Source organism: Impatiens glandulifera, chromosome 3 (genome assembly GCF_907164915.1).
Source record: "Impatiens glandulifera chromosome 3, dImpGla2.1, whole genome shotgun sequence".
NCBI classification, from domain to species: domain Eukaryota; kingdom Viridiplantae; phylum Streptophyta; class Magnoliopsida; order Ericales; family Balsaminaceae; genus Impatiens; species Impatiens glandulifera.
In genome coordinates this window covers 8358027-8373764 of record NC_061864.1, presented here as the reverse complement: position 1 = coordinate 8373764, position 15738 = coordinate 8358027, and the positions used below count along the sequence as shown (strand labels likewise).

The following is a 15738-nucleotide window of genomic DNA, read 5'->3' as shown; positions in this document are numbered from 1 at the left end:
ATTTGTCAAAATAAATAAATAAATAAATATATATATTCTATATAGTAGTAGGTGGAGGTGAACTGTATATGTCCTTTATGAAGAAAAGAAAATGTACATGTCGGTCTTAAAATACTAAAAACAAAAAGAATGACATATTTGCTTAGACATTTTTTCTCTTGTCCGAGATTTTCCAAATAATTAATACTTGCGTAGTTGGAGAATTTATCTTTTGAAAAAGTAAATTTTATTTTATTTTATTGAAGTATGGAAATGTAAAGATAGATAGATAGCAGATAACAAATTAAGTAAATCAAAATAGATCATGGTTATTTGGTATGATTTTTTTTTACAATTATTTTGTTGGTATTTTGATATAAAAAAAATATTATTAAAATAAATGAAACTTTATTTTGTATTTAATTTTTTTATTAACTTTTTTATATTTTACTTTGGATCATTTTTTTTATCTTTATTTTTTTGTTGTAATATTTTTCTTTTGACTAAAACGATTTCTTTTTGAATGAATAAAGTTTGTTTATGCGCATTAAACACCATTATTATTTATATTTAAATATATTTGGTTAATAATTTAAATAATTCAGATATTTGAATTCTTATAATTATATAAGTAAACTAAAAATTAAATACTTTTTTTTTTATTTGATTCTGAATTATCGAACCAGGAATATGAATGAGTTTGAGGTTAATACTTTTCTTCTTCAGTTTTGACTATTTGTAGTACTATTTTAAATAATTTAATACATTTTATCTATCCTTAAATCAACAATTACATCAATCAATCAAAATATTTTATTTTTATTTTTTTATTATATATTAATGATTTTGATCAAATATTCAAATAACTCCAACTAAAAAAAAGAAAAAGACTATGGAATTCTAAAAATTTTAACCAATAAATTTATTTGGAAAAATAGATAATTGTTTCTCTTTTCAATTAATTTGAGTCTATATTTTATTTTGAAATAAATAAGATAGATGAGTGATCGGCTTAGAGAAATAACAGGGAGAATTAAGTGACATTCAAAAAAGAAAAAGTGTGAGAAAGAAGAAAAAATAGATAAATTATTTTAATTTTATAACAAATCAGTGTTAATAATTTCCTTTTTAATTCTTATTTCAAATTTCATCGTCTATGACTTTTCTAAGTTAAAAAAATATTTTTAATGAAAATGAGATTCATATAAGTTTTTTTTAGATTTTTTATTTAGAAATGATTGGGATATGATATTTGGGAGGGAGAATGCCGTAGTTTAAGATTGTCTGAAAAATAAAATAATTTATTTTTTCTCTCTTTTTCCGTAAAATTTGATGAAATGAAATAAAACCCTTATTTTGGGAAATGACTAGCGCCCAATAAAACTTGCTGTAATAACTCCTCCTTTGTTACGATGGAAATAATATGTCACGCGACGCGACAAAATCCTAATTAGTCGCGATGGCGGTCGCGTCTTGCCGACACACTCAACGAATTGGTTCGTCGCATGACTCAAAATATGAGTTGGTCATTTACACAATATTATTAGGCAATTAAGACCATTATTAGAATCATCTCATCAAATCTTCTTTTTTTTTTCCTTCTCCATCACTCCTACAAATTTCTTCCACTTTATTTATTTATTTATTTGTTTATTTGTTTATTTGTTTATTTTGGTGCAATCTCTTTTACTACTCATAGACCGACTAACCGACATAGAGAGTCCATATACTCACTCTTGGTAGACAGTTTCGTTTTGCAATCTGATCTGATCGAGAAAGAGAGAGAGAGAGAAAGGATGAGCGGTGTAGGAAAGACGGTATGCGTAACAGGGGCATCAGGTTACATCGCTTCATGGCTAGTTAAGCTATTGCTTCACCGCGGTTACACTGTCAGGGCCACCGTTCGCGATCCCAGTTTGTTTTCTCTCCTCCTCCTTTTCTTCTACTTTCTTTTCAGTCGATTCAGCCCCATCTTTGCTTCTTCTTAATGGATATCTGATTTTATTGCTCCGATCTCACCAATTAACTTCTAAGTTCAGAAGTGATTCAGGCATATGTTAACTGATTGAGATTGTTTTTGTTTTAGTTTGGTTTTAAGATTCTCTTTTCTTCTTCTTCTAGATTATGACATTGTGATTTTTGGTAAAGATGGCAAACCTGAAATTTGGTTAGTTATGGAGATTTAACCTGTTAGTGCAGATGAGAAGATCTTTAAGGACTTAGAAAGAATATGAATGAGATGGATTGATGAAATGACATACAGAGAAAGGGTTTGACATCAAACATAGTTTCTTTTAGTTTTATTAATTGGCATGATCATTTCATTCTAAAATGTTCAACAATTGGCTCATGATTTGGATTGTGTTGTATTAAACCAATCAATTCAAATGTGTAAGTGAAAGACTTTTCATTTCATATTCTTACTTTCTTAGGCCATATTTCATTTCATATTCGGCCCTTACATTTTATATTCTTAGGCTTTTCATTTCATATTTCTATATCTTTCATTGTTTCATTTCAATATATATATGAATAAAATCACACAATACAATACCTTTTATTCTAAACTTTTCTCATCTTTTCGTCTTAGTAATTCTTTTGGTATCAGAGCTTTTAAATAGCTTCACTTTTGACACAACAATTTTTCTAGAAATTGTAACGGAGGAAATAACCGTCTCAAATGCAATACATGCGATAAAAGTGGTCACACCTCTAATAATTGTCGTGTTCATATACAATGTTATGTAATATTTTTAGGCATTCAGTCACCATCATCAAACATCTATCGTCACTAAATCACTCATCCTCACCCAACTCACATACTCGTGGGCTTTTCATCATCATACATGCTCTGGAATGCTCTTCGCACCATATTATTGCACGTGTTACAACTCGTGTTCTTCAAAACGCAAACCTTGCAACAATCTTCACTTTTTCACCAACCTGTTTTTCCGCTGTCAACAGAGATCTTTAATGATGTTCCGCTATGTTCAATGAGTTTAATGGTCTCAATTAAAAAAGATGTGGTCTCTTGTTTCCCAATCCTCTCAGAATGTCGTGGGATGCAAATGAGTGTTTCAAGTCGAAGAAAAAAATGACAATTCTATTGAAAGTCATAGTGCTCGTTTAGTTGCAAAAGATTTTCATCGACAAAAAGACATTGACTACCTAAAACTTTTAGTTTAATTGTGAAACATATGTTATTATCCGAATTATCATATCTCTTGTTGTCACTAATCAATGGTAATTCATCAACTTGACGTTATCAATGTCTTTTTACATAGAACCCTTCCCTTCACAAGAAAGTTTTTATGTCTCAACCTCATAACTTTATTCATTTTCACTATAATAACCATGTGTGCAAATTTCAAAAAGCTTTCTATGGTCTCAAACAAGCTCCGAGAATGGAATACCATTTTGAAATTGTTTTTTCTCTCCCTTTGATTTCATTAATCTAAAAACGATAATCTTTATTTATTTATCACTCTCTAGATTGCATGATAATCTTTGTTTATGTGGATGGTATTATCTTTATTAGCAACTTCTTCTCTCATATCTTCTCAATCATTTTCAACTCAACCATTTTTTCTCATAAAAAATTTGGGACCACTACATACTTTATTGGTTTTGAAGTTTATCGTTCCGCCTCCGGTATTTTTTTACTCAAAGACATTTTTCTCCAAGCCAACATTAGTGACTCAAAAACTCTCAATACACCAATCTTCTTCGAGTCATCCTTATCTCAACATGATGGGACAATTTTTTTGAGTGAATTTTATATCGCAACATCGTTGGTGCTCTATATTATTTGACAGATACTCGACCAGGCATTGTAATTGTTGTCAATCGTGCTTGGTAATTTATGCAGCCGTCTACTACCATTTATTAGGCTGCTGTGAATAGAATATTCGTTATATTCATCACAAGTTTCACCATTCTTTGACTTCTCATTCGCTCATCCTCATCCATCGGACTTTCTGCATTTTTCGACTCTGATTGGGCTGGTTGTCACTACTATGTAGGCTAAATCATTTGGTTTCAATTCAACTACAGAATCATTTGGTTTCAATTCAACTACATGAATTTTGTCTCTCCCCTTAAACCTCTCACTCTTTGGTGTGACAGCATTTGTGTTACCTTCCTCTCCATCAATCATTTTCTATTCTCGTACAAAATATATCGAGATTGATATTTACTTCGTCTGTGAACGTGCTAGTCAAAAATCTCTAATCACTTGATACATATTTACTGATGATTAAATTGCCGTCATACTCACCAAAGTTTTGCTTCTAACCGTTTTGCTCTACTTGACAAACTCAAGGTGTGTACATAAGAATATTAAACCAAACAATTAAAATGTATAAGTGGAGACTTTTCATTTCATATTCTAGGCCCTTTTATTTCATATATTCTTAGGTTTTTTTATATTTTTAGGATTTTTGTTTAATATTTCTAGACCTTTCATTGTCCCATTTCAATGTATATATGTGTGTGTTATTGTCTAAATAAATAAAATTATATAATATGATATTTTATTCTAAAAGTTCTCTATCTATCTTTCCATTGTGTTCTTTCTTAAAAAAAAATTGTGCTTTCTTGGTTCTCATAATAAAAAGGCAGCAGTTAGTTGTTCTAAAAGATATTTATCTTGTTATGCAATATGACCTTCAGATGATTCAAAGAAAACACAACACTTGCTGAGTCTCGATGGTGCAAAAGAAAGGCTTCACTTGTTCAAAGCAAACTTGCTGGAAAATGGCTCATTTGATTCTGTAGTGGAAGGGTGTGAAGGTGTTTTTCATACAGCATCTCCATTCTATCATGATGTAAAGGACCCTGAGGTTCGTTCATCATTCGTCTTCTTTTCCATCTATCCTGAACTTCACTCTTAAATGGGATTATATGAAAGCTCAAAATAAATAGTATTAACAATTACAGTTTCCTGAAATTTTGCTGTTGTTTCCCTTTGTTTTTGCCAACAAAATAATAGAAGTAAATACACTGCATGATATCCGAATATCTTGTGTCCTAGATTTCTTAATTGAGATGCCTACTCTGCAACATAACTTATGTAGAATGATTGACTAGCCTAAATGAAAAAAAAAACATTTAGTTTTAAGAAAATAAATGATTTGTCTAAGCAACCCACCCTGGGTGGCTTAGAGACAAAAGCTTTCTATTAAGGGACTTATTAATTATTATGAAAGAACCATACTGAAGTATGAGGTTAAGGCGGTTGGGTTGCTGTGCTAGATATCAGAGCGAATCATAAGGAATTTAAGGTGCGCAAAAGTTATCCCGAACACCCAGGTTCCAGAAGAAATTGAATTGTAGTAGCAGTTTACTTTCCTAAACTTTGTGGACAAACAACCCATTAAAACTGTCTTACAGAAGGATTCTAGAACATTTTTCTCTTGTATTCTACTAAGAGTTATAATCTAGTTTTTTTTTTGCTAAGATATTATCTAGGATGTTAGGTTTGAATCTTATGATGGAACCTTTTGTTTATTACTTTTTCTTACTTGTTACAGGCAGAACTAATTGAACCTGCTGTGAAGGGAACACTTAATGTCCTTGGTTCTTGTACAAAGATTCAATCTCTGAAACGAGTGGTTTTAACCTCCTCCATTGCTGCAGTTGCATATAATGAAAAACCTCGTACACCTGAGGTTGTAGTTGATGAAACCTGGTATTCTAGCCCTGATCTTTGCAAGAAAAATAAGGTATACATTTTAAAGATATATTAAGAATATGTAGCATTTAACTTCCAAGGGTAACTCAAGTAGAAAGATTCATTACCTAAGTGGGTTGTTGTACTATCCTCCTTAAGGGAATAAACCCTCGTCGCAAAAAATAAAATAAAAGAATATGTATCATCTGTGTATGTGATCTGCTGGGCCTTGTTTGATCTGGGGTTATTTGAATAATCACCTGATTATGTCCTCCATCTATTGTTCTGACCATTACCAGGTTATTGTATGAGTAACCTAGTCTCTATAAACCATGACTCACTAATATCATTCTTTATCTGCATTATTTTTATTTTTGTCTATAAATCATTTCAATCTTGCTAGCATTTTTTTTTTCTCTTGGTGGATTTGTTTTGACGTGCTTAACATATCTTTCCTCCTAACTTGGTTCTAGATGTGGTATGTGCTTTCAAAGACACTAGCAGAGGATGCTGCCTGGAAGTTTGTAAATGAGAAGGGTATTGATATGGTCACGATAAACCCGGCTATGGTTATTGGTCCTCTACTTCAGCCTACTCTTAATACAAGTGCTGCTGCAATCTTAAATTTAATCAATGGTAAACAACAATATAAATTTTGCTGACTATTATATTTTCTGCAATTATGGTTGGTTTTTGCTATTTCATCTCACTTAACTCTGTTAGAAAAATAACTATTTAAATACTTCTGAAAATCCATATTCAGAAATTTATTGGTGGATTTCATTAGGATTCAGATACAAAACAATAGTGCTTCCAAATAGACATTTGGAGTTTAGACAAGGCTTTTTTGGACTTGACTAAGTGCTTGATGTGGTCTCCCATTACTTTGGCATGCAGGTGCAAAGACATATCCAAATGCTTCATTTGGGTGGGTTAATGTGAAAGATGTGGCAAATGCGCACATACATGCATACGAGACTCCTTCAGCTAAAGGGAGATATTGTTTGGTGGAGCGAGTTATACATTTCTCGGATGTTGTGAAGATGCTAAGTGAAATTGATCCTACAATTGAACTTCCACAAAAGTAAGTGAATATTTGATGGTAGGTCCTCTTAATCTCCTTATGGCTGCTAATTATTGAAAGTTTTTAATCTTTGCAGGCCTGCAGATGACAATCCAGATGTGCCTATTTATCAGGTATCAAAGGAAAAGGCAAAAAGCATAGGCATTGATTACATTCCCATTGAAGTAAGCCTCAAGGAAACAGTGGAGAGCTTGAAGGAGAAGAAGTTCTTCACTTCTTAAATCATCTAAAATAAAATGAAATTGTAAGGAAAACAATATGGTAAGTTCGACAATAACTGTATCTGGTTTGTTTTTGTTTGGCTTTCGAGAATCTTGTAAGACAGTTTCTTAAAGCAAAATAGGGTTTCTGCAGACTATGAACTTTTTGTTGGATTTTGTTCAGAATCTCTCTTGACTTGAAATTTGTTATCATTCTAATTTCTAGAGAACTCCAGATATAATAAGAATGCATGAATAACATAGAAGGAAGGTTTGAACTTTGGACCAACAACATTACCTGTCACTAATATCTTTCTTTGACTAATAGTGTTTGGAGGGTTATTTGAATAATATGGGATTGAAATTGTGAAAAGTTTAGTTATTTATAACTCACTTAACAAGTATCATCAATTTATCATGCCTAAACATTAAGGAACAAGAATTATGCTTAAACAAAATTTGTAATTTATAAGAATATTAAAAATGTATTAATATTTTTTTATAAAGAAAATGTTATTTTGTTATTTAAATTTAGTAAAGTAGAAGAGATAGTGAGAGAGAAATTGGAGTAATGAATGAAGAGAGAATATATTTTTTTTAATTAAATTTAGTTTTTCTCTTCCAAATCTTCTATCCTTATCATTTTTTTTTTTATATATTAAAAGAATTATAATAATAATTTACTAATATTTCGTAGAGTATGATATTTTATAAATTTTAGAAGATATTAATTAATTTATCCTTTTTATCTAATTATTATTTATTCATTTTATTTAAATATAGGAAAAGTACTTACATAATATTGAAGTACTCTTTACATATAAGAATGGATAAAATAAAATCTCAAAACAAACAAGGCCTAGTGTGGTGAAAGATTTGTGACATGTTATTTAGTATTTACTTAATTTTGTGGATCTTTGTTTTAGAAAAAGTAGGTTTATTAAAATATTTTTTTATATTAAAATTTAATAAAAATAAAGTAATATTATTTTAATATTTTAATTAATAAATTAAATAATTTAAAAATTATAATGACATTAAATAAAATATTTTTTTTAAACTTAAAAATCAGACTAACTCTAAAGTATTCAAAACTATTTTTAATTTTACTTCATTTTTTCTTTTTGAAAAAGGTCTATATAATGGAAATCTTTGTATAATCTATATCCTTTTTAAAATCTTGTCTATATAATGGAAATTTTTGTTTACTAAGGCTCTGTTAGATTGTTGAGAGTTTTTTTATATGTTAAAATAACTTTTTAAATTTAAAATTTTATATATCATATTTTGTTTTTTTAAATTATTCTATCATATCATTCATTAATTAAAATAAAATAAAAAAATATTATAATAATTTAATAAAATTAAATGACAACTATCTTTTCATTTAATAATACAATTGAGCAGTTCAAGTTTACTTTGGTCGGAAGACAGGATCACAGAAGAAGAACACAGTGAGAGAGATGAAGAAAGCGGGGGCAGAGAAGAAGAGAGTAAAGCGATCCGCTGCTGCTGCTGTACCTGCTCTTAATGGCGGCACCAACAACGATACTTCTCCTCCTAGGGTTTCTCCTTTCATCATTCTCTCCCATTTCATTTCTCTTAAAATGCATTTACCAAAATTGCGCATTTGATTGGGTTCATGTTGTTGAATGTCTATATAATTATTTTCTGTCTTTGAAAAAATGAAACAGAAAAAAGCAGACAAGAAGGAGGATGTATTTCAGTTGTTTGCTGAGAAGGTCAGAGATAATAAAGGTCTTGAATCCAGGTGGGCAATCTTACAAGAGACTCGGGTTGAATATTTCAGAGGAAAGGGTTTTGTTAGCTTTTTGAAGACTCATCCTGAGGTCAAGGATATATTAGAATCTGATAAAAATCTTGATGTAGAAGATATAGTCAATATCTTACTGGATAAAAAATTGTTAGCACGCTGTGATCGTGTCGTGAAAACTCTTCGACCCGGGAAGAAGAAGTTGTCTACATGGCCTGCACACTTGGAGATATTCCCAGTAAGTTCTTCAATATTGGAGGGGCATTTTGTTTTTAACTTCTGAAATTGAGTTTTTTTATTTTCTATTGTAGGATCAAGTTTTTTCTGAACAAGATGCCTTCTTTGCATGGACTTTTGAAAAACGACATCCATTGTGGCAAACTCTTTTATCTTTCTTCTGGCCAGTGCTAACACTCGCGATTTGCTTGTTTCCTGTATACCCTCATCAGGTCAAGCTGCTCATTCTCTATTCCTGTGCTGGACTACTGCTACTCATACTTAGCCTCCTCTTATGTGAGTGAGTTTGTTTGTACAATTCAAGTCATAATACGTTTTATGTATCTTAATCATTCTTGACTGGTCTTACTTTGTTTGTCGTAATCTATCACAGCTATGATGTTTTGTGTGTTGTATGATGATGACCTTCATATATTTATGGTCACTTTATTTCTTGAAAAAAAACACACAAAAAAAATAGTCTATCTCTCATTCATCCGTTTTTTTAAGTTTCAATCTCTTTTTGTTTTTGGCAGTCAGAGCTGCAGTTTTTGGTGCTCTATATACAATTATTGGGAAACGTGTCTGGTTTTTTCCGAATATCCTTGCTGAAGAAGCAACACTGAGTGAACTATTTCAATTCTGGCCCAAGAAAGATGAGGATGATAAGCCAAAGTTTACTGCAAGGCTTTTCTACTTCGGTTTTGCTGTGTTAGTGATCTTAATTCTAAGGCATCATGCTCCTGATGAAGCTGCCAGATACAGGTTTGTTTGCTGTGCTCATTATCCCCGAATAATCTAACATCACTATTTCATACTTCTACTCAATATAATTGTTAAATGTCTAATTGGGTACACAAAAATTGTTCAATTCCTAAGAGATTGAGATCTCTCATGTTCGGTTCTCACTGAAAAGCACTCCTGCTGAGATAAAACGAAAAACTAATCTAAAATAAAATTGCTCCATTTGGTACTCAGGAATTTACTGGTCCTTGACATCAACATTCAGTTCTTAACTAAACATGCTGGGTTACTTGCAGGTACCAGAAACGGGTCTCAAATATCATCGATGACGTTCTTGAGTGGTCTCCTAGATTATCTTTGTCTGGGATGATGGATAACCATACTGAGCCCCAAAATGGTACTAGTGCGGATGAGTTTGAGACAAAATCTGAAGAAGATACATACAACTTAACTGAAGAAACCACATATGAACAAAATGTGGAGGAAGAAGAAGAAATCAGGGACACAGAATCATAATATGACGCCGCCATGCAGCAGCTGCAGGGCCAGCCGATATATAGATTATAGACCAAGACATTTAGTTTTGGATATGTTTTTTTTTTTTGGAAAATGTTTCTGTTTTTATTGTATAACAATGTAATCAATATATACAATCCTTATGAGAATATATATATGATTGGTTTTGGTTGGACCAATTTATAGAACATGAATGACTATGCTCACTTACAGGGAGCCTGAAGTGTTTTTATTCTTTCTAATAATTTATAGCATTTAGATGCTAAAAGAGCACCATATTCTCATCTCTAATCTTTCTTAATTATTGCAGAAATATTATTGAGATGCAGATTTCTACATTTTTAAGAGTCCTTTATTGAGTGTTTAGAGGTTTTGCTTATATTTATTGGGAAGTCATTGAATCAGGTATATCTTAAAATGATACTAATTTCTCTACATCAGATGAGTAAAATCAAATTAGAGAGTTTGAAGCTAAAGGACTAAAAATATTTGGGAATCTATGAAAAATAAATAATACCAAGGCTCTTTCAGAACCAAATGAGCCCGCAGACTTTAAGGAAAGAGTTTGAGATGATGGGGAATGACAAGAAAAGTGGCATGTCATCACAATAAGACAATGTGCGTGTGAGAGATCTATGACCCCATTAGAGATGTTATTGCTCTTATTCAAAAGAGTTATTGTTTCCATAACCAATTTTATGGCTAAAGTAAAAAACTCCTCTATCGATGAAGGCTCGTAGGTTCATGTCACACAAGGTCACAGTCGTGTTGAAAAGAAACAAACTTTGACACTTTTGATATGGTCACTCAAGCTTTGGAGGGTTATGACTTAGGACCATCATACAAAAGGAAATGGTTTAGGGTTTCCTCAAAATCACAGTTACATCCAAAGTATGTGAAGAGTGTATGATTGGCAAACAACAGTGCTCAAAATCTCCAACAAACAATGTTACATTACATCTGCTGATGATGTTTTAAAGGCCCACTTTCTTTGAAATTTAATGCCCTTTTTACTATATTCAAAACTCATGTTGAAAGAAGCATCAAAACACTTCAAATGAATTTTATTTTTTTGGTACAAAATATATGAAGAAAATCAAACAAATTCTACATATGAGACCCTCAGTCATAACCTCCACTTCAAGTTGCGTTTTAAGTGGGAAACTTTGGTCAATCTCACTTGAGCTCCCTTAGTGAGTTATTTCATGTCAATACCACTTCAAGTTGCGTTTAAGTGGGAACCTTTGGTCAATGTCACTTGAGCTCCCTTAGTGAGTTATTTCATGTCTTACCAGGCACTGTTTATCGTCTCTGCAATGACATTGCTCACTCCACAGTTGATCTGGCCTCAAGAGTAGGTAGAGTGGTCATCTTATTATTGCATCTACTTATATCAGAATAACAATATGATTATTCTTCTAGTCTAGATATTAATTTTCTGGTACAAACCAATGTTAACAATCTTATCAAATATATAACCAGTAACAACAATACCACAACATCCATAAAATAAGGTCATTATCCTCATCTCCTTTTCATTTGAAAAATAAACAAATCAAACAACAAAACTCAACAGTTCACTTAAAACCTAAACAAAACTTGAAAACAGCATCTACTATTAGTACTGTTTGTTTGTTATCATGATACTAGAATGTCACGTAGCAGTTACAAAGACGAAGAAAGTTGGAGAACACAAAATCACCGTCCTCCTCTGACTGCTTCATTCAAGTCATTTGACGAGGACAGGAACAGCTCAATGTAACGATTGCCCAGCAATTGTCTGTTCTTGGTCATGGCTGCCCTTGAATCCTCTTTACTCTCAAACTCAACAAATGCTTCACCTGTTGACTTACCCTCTGAATTGAGAACAAAGTGAACAGATTCCTCTGACAATGAAAAGTCTTTAAAGAATTCCAAAATATCATCCTTTTCAGCAGAAAATGGCAACCCTCTCATTCGCAGCACCCCCGCGTTTTCAGTTGTTTCATTGCTGCCACCATCCCAGTTTCTTGTCTTCTTTTGTCTGGTAAAACATACAAACTAAGTTAAACATATTCCATATGACCTATGCATATAGTCAGACACGTTAAAAAAAGTTCATTGGCAGTTTCTCATTTTGATCCAAATTCAAATCTAGATTTGAAAACAAAGTGTTTCCAAATGGGCAAAACAAATTTGTATCCGGATGAAAAGCATCAAATAATTTTATGTGTACAAATCCATATACATTTGTTGTAGCTGCCTGGATACACTAGAAATCACACCACATTCAAACCTCCCTCCGATGATCCAAATATCTGATTATCGTGAAATTTGTACAATTTGTTTCAAGACGATTTGTTTCACGACGATTTTTTTTAGCCCTACCGAGCCAACAAACCAAGTAAGTTATAGATCAGTCTTATTTTGTCTTCAACTAGAATGAAAAAAAAAGTCTGATTTCAAGAATTGATGTCTTGAACCCCCTAAACATCAAGAGTCACCTAACAATTGAAGACAACCAACAGGGAAGAACAAACAAAATTGAATCTCTAATAAATGACTGAACAAAATGATTTGTTTAGTCAATGGGAATCAATTCAATAACTCTCAGTTTATGTGTGCTTACTGTTATTGTTCATATTCAGGTTGTTAACTTGACCAAATTGGATATATTACCTTAGAACAGGCAATGGACAATTCAGAACACCTTAAAAGGTATTGCCGTGCTATGTGAATTGAAATACAATCTGAAGCTAGAAGCATAAAGTTCCCCTTACTGTCAGATAAATTACCACAAAATAACTTACTCCCAAAGAATCATAAGTTAAGGAGCATTAGTCTAAAGATAGAAACTTTTGCATGTTCTTCCTCTGAATGTCAAGCACAAGATAAGCATACTAGAAATTCAAGAACAAGAGGGTATTTGGATAATTTCAATATAAAATTGAATAATATGTAACAAAACTCAGGTCTTGATCCTTTTTTCTTGTATGTGATTATAAAAGCATCAAAGATTTGGATTGTTGGAATAAGTAGGCCACATAAGTAATGCATATTAAACCAATCAGAAAAGAAAAATCCAGATATACATATATATGCTTCTCATAATTAATTATAGAGGAGCATAATGAAGACAAGAAAGATAATCAATCACCTGCCCCTTGAAATTGCAGTATCCATGTCGGAACGCGAAGAAGGGAATAGCTCAACATAGCGATTTCCAATCATCATCCTATCTTTATCCATGGCAGCTTTAGAATCTTCTATACTAGAAAACTCAACAAATGATTCCCCTGTAGGCCTTCCAGCTGAATTGAAAGTAATATGAACAGATTCTTCAGAAAGTTCAAATCCCTTGAAGAAATTAAGAATATCATCCTTATCAGCCGAGTAAGGAAGTCCCCTTAAGCGCAGAATTCCTGTATGCTCAAGAAGATCCTTCGAATCATCAGATGATTTAATTCTAGGAACAGTTGGATGAGGCGAATCACCAGCACCAGCACCACCAGCACCACCAGCACCACCAGCACCAGCACCAGCACCAGCACCAGCACCAGCACGGGAATCAGAAACTTCATTGGCTATAGCCTTGTAATATTCCTTCCTTGTACTCCTGAAAACCTCAACATATCTCCTACCAATATTGTGCCTATCTCTTTGAAGAGCAAAATTAAGTTGAAGAGCATATCCTAAAACGCAAAAAGCCTCACCCATGAATTTTCTACCCTTATGGATGAAAAGAACATCGACAATATCAAGTCCACGGAAGAAGTCGGCAATATCAGTTTCAGTGCAATCGTATGGGAGACCTCGAAGTCGGACAACAGGACAAGCAAGCGATTCGCCGACAAATGAGTAAGGAAGAGGAATAGGAAGAGGAGGAGGATGAGGAAGATGATGATGATGATGAATGGGATTGTACATATAAGTTGAAGCAGCAGAAGTAGAGCCGTAAAATGCAAGAGGATCCATTATTCGTTGTCGTTTTGGACCCGTTTCACGTCCGTCACTCAAATCGCCATAACTGTTTACACAAAGATATATGAACAAAAGCTTGAAATTAAAAGAAAGAAACCAAGAAATCATACCTCAAGGCTCCTCTGTAGAACATTTTTAACTGCCAAAACAATATTAACGGGTGTCTCTCTCTCTCTCTCTCTCTCTCTGGACTGCAGTTGAGGGTTCAGGAGGAGGATGAGGAAAGACGATACTCCCCTTACTTAATCAGGTCTGCGGAAATTGGAAGCATCCTCAATAAGGAAAGCTTGAAACGTCGTCGTTCACTTCTTTCTAAAGTTTTTTTCTTAATGTTTGTTTTTAAAACATCTTTTTTAGTACTCTAGCTCATAAAATACATGTTAGATAGTTTATTGAGTTTTTTTAGACTCATAATATATAATATATTTTTTATATATTTTTATGTTAAAACTTAAAATTTAAAATAAATATATTTTATTCTCTTTCTCTTATATAAAAAAGACCCACTATTTATATTATTATATTTATTATATTAAAAATTAAAAAGCAAAACTCTAATGAATTATCATATCATACATGATTCATAGTTTATTTCACTTGTTTATAATAGAAGGTCGAGAGAAATCGTCAAACTTTCAATAATCGTAGTAATCTGATGGGTATCATTCATAATATTATTATTATAACGTTTTTAGATTCGTCTAGAAAAATCATTAGAGTATATTTGGAGTTAATCGTTCTTCTCGAAGATGTATGAGTTCGATAAATAATTGAGTACCTTTTTTTTTTTAAACGATTTTTTCATTTTTAATATATGAACATTTTTAAAAATAAAACAATAGGTTGTTTCATTTTTGTATATTTTCTCTCACTTACACAATTTCTCTCATTCATTCATTGAGAAGAAAATTAAAACTTATTTTCACTTGTACTATTGTTATTGTTTTTGCTTTTAAACAAATCTGATTTCATTTTTGTTTCAAGAAAATCCGGCGACAAACAAGAATTTTTTTTTTGTCGGTTAACTAATCAATAAGTCTTGTTTATGTTTTTATGATGAGAAACTTATGCTTATAATGATTGTTCATGGATAAATATAGAAAAACACTAAATGATGTAACTACTTTCTCTACGAAGAGGCTTAAAGTTTAAGGTAAAAGATCAATCGCAGTGCTTTGACTTTGTCCGAGATTGAATTCACCACATGTTGAGTTTGAGAGCCTTGTGATGGGTGAACTTATTATAAATGAGTGGAAAAAATAATGAAGAGGAAGAGTCACTAGAATGTTACGATATATTAGACATTATGATTTTTTTTATAACTTTTTTATCACTAGATTGTGGGTCTTATATATAGGTTTTGAGAAAAGAAATGAAAAAAAAAATAATATAAAAATTATATTATATATTATTATGCTAAAATAACTTGACAAATCATAAGCAAAATAACAATTAATATATGAACTCGAACCGAAACTCATATACCTACCTACAGAATTTTATCACTTTTTTAGTTGATTTTTTACTTTTTCATACATAACAACAAAAAATTACAAGTTTAAAAATGAAACAATTTTAAGCTGCAATTTTGTGT

At 31.8% G+C, this 15738-nt stretch overlaps 3 protein-coding genes across 3 annotated transcripts; 2 read left to right on the top strand and 1 right to left on the bottom strand.

The window, feature by feature from the left end:
- Positions 1-1720: 1720 nt before the first annotated feature.
- LOC124929268 (phenylacetaldehyde reductase-like) lies at positions 1721-7152 on the top strand. The gene is made up of 6 exons (XM_047469593.1): positions 1721-1893; positions 4651-4820; positions 5511-5702; positions 6124-6286; positions 6548-6734; positions 6811-7152. Exons 1-6 carry the CDS (start codon positions 1776-1778, stop codon positions 6953-6955), a joined length of 975 nt encoding a protein of 324 aa, XP_047325549.1. The 5' UTR covers positions 1721-1775; the 3' UTR covers positions 6956-7152.
- Positions 7153-8349: 1197 nt separating this feature from the next.
- LOC124932305 lies at positions 8350-10468 on the top strand. The gene is made up of 5 exons (XM_047472921.1): positions 8350-8499; positions 8629-8946; positions 9020-9221; positions 9461-9689; positions 9965-10468. Exons 1-5 carry the CDS (start codon positions 8398-8400, stop codon positions 10182-10184), a joined length of 1071 nt encoding a protein of 356 aa, XP_047328877.1. The 5' UTR covers positions 8350-8397; the 3' UTR covers positions 10185-10468.
- A 1170-nt stretch (positions 10469-11638) lies between these two features.
- LOC124929637 (heterogeneous nuclear ribonucleoprotein F) lies at positions 11639-14412 on the bottom strand. The gene is made up of 3 exons (XM_047470038.1): positions 14255-14412; positions 13321-14190; positions 11639-12207 (listed from the first exon to the last, which is right to left on the bottom strand). The coding sequence occupies exons 1-3, from the start codon at positions 14275-14277 to the stop codon at positions 11883-11885; spliced, it is 1218 nt and encodes a 405-aa protein (XP_047325994.1). The 5' UTR covers positions 14278-14412; the 3' UTR covers positions 11639-11882.
- Positions 14413-15738: the final 1326 nt, after the last annotated feature.

Coding starts and splice junctions, on each gene's coding strand:
- LOC124929268 (XM_047469593.1), top strand. CDS start 1,776: ATGAGCGGTGTAGGAAAGACGGTATGCGTAACAGGGGCATCAGGTTAC. Junction 1,894..4,650: donor GGCCACCGTTCGCGATCCCA/GTTTGTTTTCTC, acceptor TATGACCTTCAG/ATGATTCAAAGAAAACACAA. Junction 5,703..6,123: donor ATCTTTGCAAGAAAAATAAG/GTATACATTTTA, acceptor ACTTGGTTCTAG/ATGTGGTATGTGCTTTCAAA.
- LOC124929637 (XM_047470038.1), bottom strand. CDS start 14,277: ATGTTCTACAGAGGAGCCTTGAG. Junction 14,191..14,254: donor TTCTACAGAGGAGCCTTGAG/GTATGATTTCTT, acceptor TTGTGTAAACAG/TTATGGCGATTTGAGTGACG. Junction 12,208..13,320: donor ACTGCAATTTCAAGGGGCAG/GTGATTGATTAT, acceptor ATGTTTTACCAG/ACAAAAGAAGACAAGAAACT.
- LOC124932305 (XM_047472921.1), top strand. CDS start 8,398: ATGAAGAAAGCGGGGGCAGAGAAGAAGAGAGTAAAGCGATCCGCTGCT. Junction 8,500..8,628: donor ACGATACTTCTCCTCCTAGG/GTTTCTCCTTTC, acceptor AAAATGAAACAG/AAAAAAGCAGACAAGAAGGA. Junction 9,690..9,964: donor GATGAAGCTGCCAGATACAG/GTTTGTTTGCTG, acceptor GGTTACTTGCAG/GTACCAGAAACGGGTCTCAA.